Source organism: Crocodylus porosus, unplaced genomic scaffold (assembly GCF_001723895.1).
Source record: "Crocodylus porosus isolate Cpor-Errol unplaced genomic scaffold, CroPor_comp1, whole genome shotgun sequence".
Taxonomy (NCBI): Eukaryota; Metazoa; Chordata; order Crocodylia; family Crocodylidae; genus Crocodylus; species Crocodylus porosus.
This window is the reverse complement of record NW_017728920.1, coordinates 5,420,394-5,426,154: the sequence shown is the minus strand read 5'-3', so window position 1 is coordinate 5,426,154 and position 5,761 is coordinate 5,420,394. Positions and strand designations below refer to the sequence as shown.

At 50.0% G+C, this 5,761-nt stretch overlaps 1 protein-coding gene across 1 annotated transcript in view; it reads right to left on the bottom strand.

Annotated features, from left to right (window-relative positions):
- KIF1BP (KIF1 binding protein) overlaps positions 1 to 3,560 on the bottom strand; it is a 17,779-nt gene extending 14,219 nt beyond the window's left edge. The window contains exon 1 of the mRNA XM_019538512.1: positions 3,186 to 3,560. Within this exon, the coding sequence (XP_019394057.1) occupies positions 3,186 to 3,542 (357 nt within the window). The 5' untranslated portion in view covers positions 3,543 to 3,560. The remainder of the gene's footprint in view (positions 1 to 3,185) is intronic.
- Between the last annotated feature and the right edge of the window lie 2,201 nt (positions 3,561 to 5,761).

The following is a 5,761-nucleotide window of genomic DNA, read 5'->3' as shown; positions in this document are numbered from 1 at the left end:
GTGTGGCGCCCAGAACTGGACGCAGTACTCCAGCTGTGGCCTGACCAGTGCCGCATAGAGGGGGAGGATCACCTCCCTGGACCTGCTCGAGATGCATCTGTGGATGCATGACAGGGTACGGTAACTTGCATAACAATTCTTGCACTATGATACACACACCCTCCAATTTCAGAGCACTTCTCCAAATACATCATTAAAATATAACTATTCACAAATGTTATTAAGTTTGACATGTATTCATTTAGTTTCTGTATCTGGCTGATGGATGATTTAAAAATTAATATAAGAACTAACATAACAGAAGATTAAGGACTACTAAATTGCTTCTAAAAATGGAGTACTATGAGCAGGCCAGGAGCAGGGGCAACAGCATGATGTTTGTGAAGAGAAGCCGCTGCCCAATGAATTTACTGAACATTGAAACCAGCTAAACTCAGTCAGACAGCAGTTGTCATGTATGTCACCATGTAAATGAACAGAGAGCCAGTACTTTAGGAACAGATGCAATATAAAATGAAAGGAGCACACCCAGTTCTTCCATAACAAAGGTCAGACTGGACACCAAAGCAGAAAGCTCTAGCATCTAGAAGATTCTGGTAGTGGAACATAGGCAACGCTAATGCTCACAATGCTTATATTTTGTCTTATCAAAGGTTTCCAAATTTGTTACCATTTAGAACTCTGCACCCAATCTTCAAATCCTGCAGCCAGACTCACAATTCCTAGATGTTACTTGCATTAGTTGCCAGCTGGACAGCAGAACTATGTTATTACACTGAAAAGATATTTGGAAAGCAGATGGAATAGGGGATCTGAAACAGGAGGGAAAGAAAGGAAGGGAAAATAACGTCCTTAAAACAGAATGGGTTCATTACAAAGAACAACTGATTTAGATTGGCATCGTTTCATCTGTGAGACAGTGGATGTGGCAGCCTATGACGTAGATGGTTTGCAGTGTCTCGCATGAGACTGAATAGTCCAATTGGAGATTTGCATGCCTTTTTTTTTTTTTTTTGGAGGTATTGGTTCTCATGATACATAAATAAAAATCCAAGCAGAACCAAAGACTTAGTCCAAGGCAGCATTTCTCAACCTTTTTAGACTTGAGGCACCCCTTAGAAAATGCCAGCTCTTACTTTTCTATAGTAAAAGAGAAGAATAAAAACCTAACAGAGGAACACTTTTCTTGCACATAACAAAGAAAGCCCACCACAGATCAGGATGTTTTAGGACTATGGATTTCCATTTGAAATATCTGGGTTTATCTTGTGAAGCATGTCTGCACACAATGTGCTAACGTCGTGTGGCAGCTACAGCCCCTGAAAGGATCTCAAGGCACCTCAGAGTGCCACAGCTATATGGCTGAAAATCACTAATCTAAGGCAACAAATCTGAAAACTTTGCATGACCTAAACATGCCTGACTGACTTCCAGTTACTGATGAGACACTGTTCTGTCCCAGCTGGGTTCTTAAGCAACCCTGGATCTGTTAAATGATTGCTTTGCCCCGCCGAGCATGGACATATCATATCAGTAGAGGTCTACCTAAATCACAGGGGAGCTTAACACAGTGTAAAGTTCTCATTCCATGGTCATTTCACAGAAGCCCTGCCCCTCAGCACAGACTGAAGAGGCTGCAATGGGGGGGCAGCCCCCTCCCCCATCTTGCCTGCTGCCCTTCGTGTCACTCCACCAGCTGGCACCTTCCCCTCCTAGCAGCAAGGACCACTGGCTCCCGCTGTGGAGCCAGTATTTTATTTTTAAGGGGCTCTTTCTGTTAATTTGTAGTTTTTGTGGAAAGTCTACGAAACCACAAATTAAGTAGGCCCCTAATGAGGCGTCTCAATGAAGGACAGTAATCAAACCTTTTAAACAACCTGCTTAAAGAACAAAAATGGCTCTCCCCAGTCTGTAGCAGAGACCCTCCACAAAAGCCTTTACAGCCTAGTTTTGTGAGGCTTTGTAAGGAAATGGCTGTTGTTCTAGCTTGGTGACTCTCAGCCTTGTCAGCATAAGGCCTGTGACCAGCCATGCCCATTTTCAAGGGACCCAGACCCAGCTGAAGTGTGGCTAAGCAGAAAACCCCATAGCCTGTTTCTAAGTGATCATAGTGTAAGCCTTTGTAAATGTGACAGTTAGCTTGGTCAGCAAAGGAAACCATCCACAGGTGCCTGCAGACATATAGGGACACTGCTTCAACATGCTGCAATTACAGTACATTGGAGCAGACTCAATCCAGTCTGCTGGTGTGCACTAATTAGTGTGCTCCAGCCACCATCTGTTGGTTCCATGACATCTCATGGATTCAGCGTCCCCATGCTTCAAAATGGCAGTGGGGACACTTACTAACACTTGTTGAGTGAGCTTTAGTTGAAGCACCCCCACCCTGATTTTGAAGTACAGGACACTAAATACACAAGTCACAGCAGGTGACTTAGTTAGAGCAGCTCTCAGAGCCCAAGGCTTAAAAGGAATCATTATAAGGGAAGACCATATTAATTAATCCAATACATAATATCATAGCTTTATCTTAAAATATTAGCAATAGCAACTGATATGCTCAAGTCCATTAGATGTCATGTTGCTATATGTTCGTTAAAATGCTTAAATAAAATGTAGAAACAAGACAGCCTTGTCAGAGGAGGCCATAAACTAAGGTAAAAAAACAAACAAACAAAAACAGGCTTATGTTAAACAACACTGGACAACAACAAAAAAGAGAGAAGAAACCCCCCTGTCTTTTACTTCCTCAGGGATATAAATCTCAAGTAATTAACACCTTCCAAGTCCACAAAAAAATCTGGTTTGGTCCCACTCCAAAAGTTCCAGTAAAACAAAAAGAGTAAATAAAACCAATCAAAACCCATTTAATAAAATATTAAAGCCAGCCCTCTGCAAATGCTGGGGTACTCAGCAAATTCAAGGGTGGCTGCAGTGCCCAGGCCCCCGACACACCGAACTCCAGGGCTGGTTTGTTTTCTAGCGCAAGCAGCGGCCGCAGATCCGCTTCTGACTGTTATCAGCAGCCGTCCCACGCACGAAGCCGCCTGGGTCCCAGTCCCAGCGCGGGGCTCTGCGGGGCAGCGGAGCCGAGGGCTGCAACACAGGCCTAGCTAGCGCGGCCCCCAGGGGCAGGGCAGCAGCTCGGACCCGGGGCTGGATGCCGGAGAGTCGCCCGCGCCCACCTGCGCCTGGATGTAGAGGGAGACGCAGGCCCGCGAGAGACGGCGCGGCTCCAGCAGCCGCGTGCACTTGAGCAGGTGCTCCTCGCCCGCCGACAGCTCCTCGGTCTCCGTGTGGTTCACGCCCAGCTCGTACTCGAGCGCGGCCAGACGCACAGCCCGCAGCTCAGCCGCAGCCGCCCCCGCCTCCGCCGCCTCCTCTGGGCCCAGCAACTGCTTAATCTCCTGCAGCAGCTGGCGGGCGCCGTACTTGGAGCGGTAGGGCTCGGTCTCTGGGTCCTTCTTGGACTCCACGGCCGACAGGCTCTGCGCACTGCGGAACTTCTCGCACAGCACAGCCCATGCACTACCCGCCGCCATCTTACAGCCCACAACGCCCCGGTCACCGGCCGCGCGGCGCCCCGCCCCCGGCCGGCTGGCCAATCGGCGCAGGGGCGGAAGCGGCCAGTGGCCAATCGGCGGCCGGGACGGCCTTGGAGTCAGCGTCCGGCTGCCACCAGCCCGGTAGTGGTACCTTAGTTCTCACGTCACGGACCAGTGTGGGCCCCGGCACCAGAGGTGGGCAAGGGGCCGTGGGTGCCAGGGCCTGTGCGCGCAGAGCTCGCGGAACGCAGGTGTCCAAGGGGAAAGACTAGCGGGGACCTTTTCTCTGGGGCGCATACACAAGCGGTGACATCCTGCACTCGTGCTACAAAGCTGTAAACCCTCCTGCACACCCCTTGTTGTCACTGTTCCTTCAGAAACAGCGTGACAGACCCGAATGGCCCTCACGGCAAAATCCAGCCCTGACTAAGGCTGCTGCTAGTGTTACATACATTAAACAACTAGCTGGTCAGTGGGTGTGCAAATGCTGTGAGGTGGATTTACTCTAGAGTAAATCCACGTTGGGCAGGCATCTACACATGCAAAGATTTGGGAGCAGATTCACTGCTCTGGGCAGTAGTCTGCCTCCATCCCCTCCAGCCCTGCACCAGCCCCCTGCAACAGCTCTAGGCTCCTGCTGGCTGCTAGCCTAGGGGCTGGCAGCGAGCACAGGGCTAGGAGATGGGTACCTCCTGACAGGTGCCCCTTGGGAGCTGCCTGTTGCCTGGGGCTCCTGTGAAGGAGCCAAGGAGGCTGGGACCTGCCACTCCCTTGCAGCTGTTTCCAAGCCCTCTGCCCTTAATCTCCCACTCGGGGCACAGGCTGGGAAGAATCTGCAGGGCCAAGACCTGCCCCTGACTGGAACAGTTCCCAGCCAGCCTCAGGCTGCACAGAGAAGTCTGCAGGTGGAGCTCAGAGCTGACAGGGGACTGCCTGAAAACAGGACAGCCAAGTGACGGCTGGGAACTCCCTGCTGCCAGGGCAGGGGGACATTATCCCTGCCTCAGCTCTGGCGGTGGAGCCCACCATGGCAGCAGGCAGGTCCTAGGGGCAGGGAGCAATCTCCCACCTGCTGCTGTCCAGGTGACCAGGAGCAAATTTACTCGGGTCTACACATGCCATACTGTGCAGTAATTACACAACAGTTAATTTGCTACTTGCATTTACAGGTAGCAAATTAACTGCCAAGTAGAGGAAACAAGTAATTAGCTCTATTGCACATTGCACAGTAAAATGTCTCTTGTAGATGCACCCAGTCATTACATACATCAGGGGCTGTCAACGGGGGTATGCATACCTCTGGGGGTACTTAGGAAGGCCCCAGGGAGTACATGGCAGTTGTGCGAAAAAGGTACTTGGGAAGCGTGCCACTGCTGCCAGAGAAGCAGGGGTATTTGGGAAGTGCACCATCGCACACCACCCAAGTACCCCCCCTGCTTTGCATCCGGTCCACTGTCAGAATCCTCCCCCAGCTTGTCCAGGGGGTACAGTGTCCAGGAGGGGTACCCACCAGAAGAGGTACACTCCTTTAAAAAGGGTGAAACCCCCTAAGACATATAATGCAAAATGAGTCAGTTGTGCAATGATGTAGACAAGCCACAATGCAAAGTCATTACCATCCAATAAAAATGACTGTCGAGCTTTAAAAAGAGACAACTAGCTATATAGTGCTTGAAAATGTGTAACAACTCCATAGCTGGTTTCTCGCCAGCTTTTATCTGAAGGTATAGCAGAACCCTAAGGAAACGGGAAGGCTAGGGTTTCTCTTAAGAGCATAATTTAAAATGATGCCTTAGCCTCTGCATTTGAATTAGCAATGAGAAAATGGGGCTACTACTGATGAAAACCTGTGCTACAGAGTTTCATAGTTTGTAGGGTCAAAAGGGACCTGAGCAGATCATCAAGTTGGACCCCCTGCCATGGGAAGGAAAGAATGCTGGTCATATGACCCCAGCTAGGTGCTTATCTAGCCTCCTTTTGAAGACCCCCAGGGTAGGAGCGAGCACCACTTCCCTTGGAAGTCAGTTTCAGATCCTAGCCGCCCTGGCAGTGAAGTAGTGCTTCCTGATGTCTAGCCTGAATCTTCTTAGTCAACTTACGGTCATTATTCCTTGTTACTCCTGGTAGTGCTCGGGGAAACAGGGACTCTCCCATTGCCTGCTGGTCCCCCGTAGCAAGTTTATAGATGGCCACCAGATCCCCTCTCAGCCTTCTCT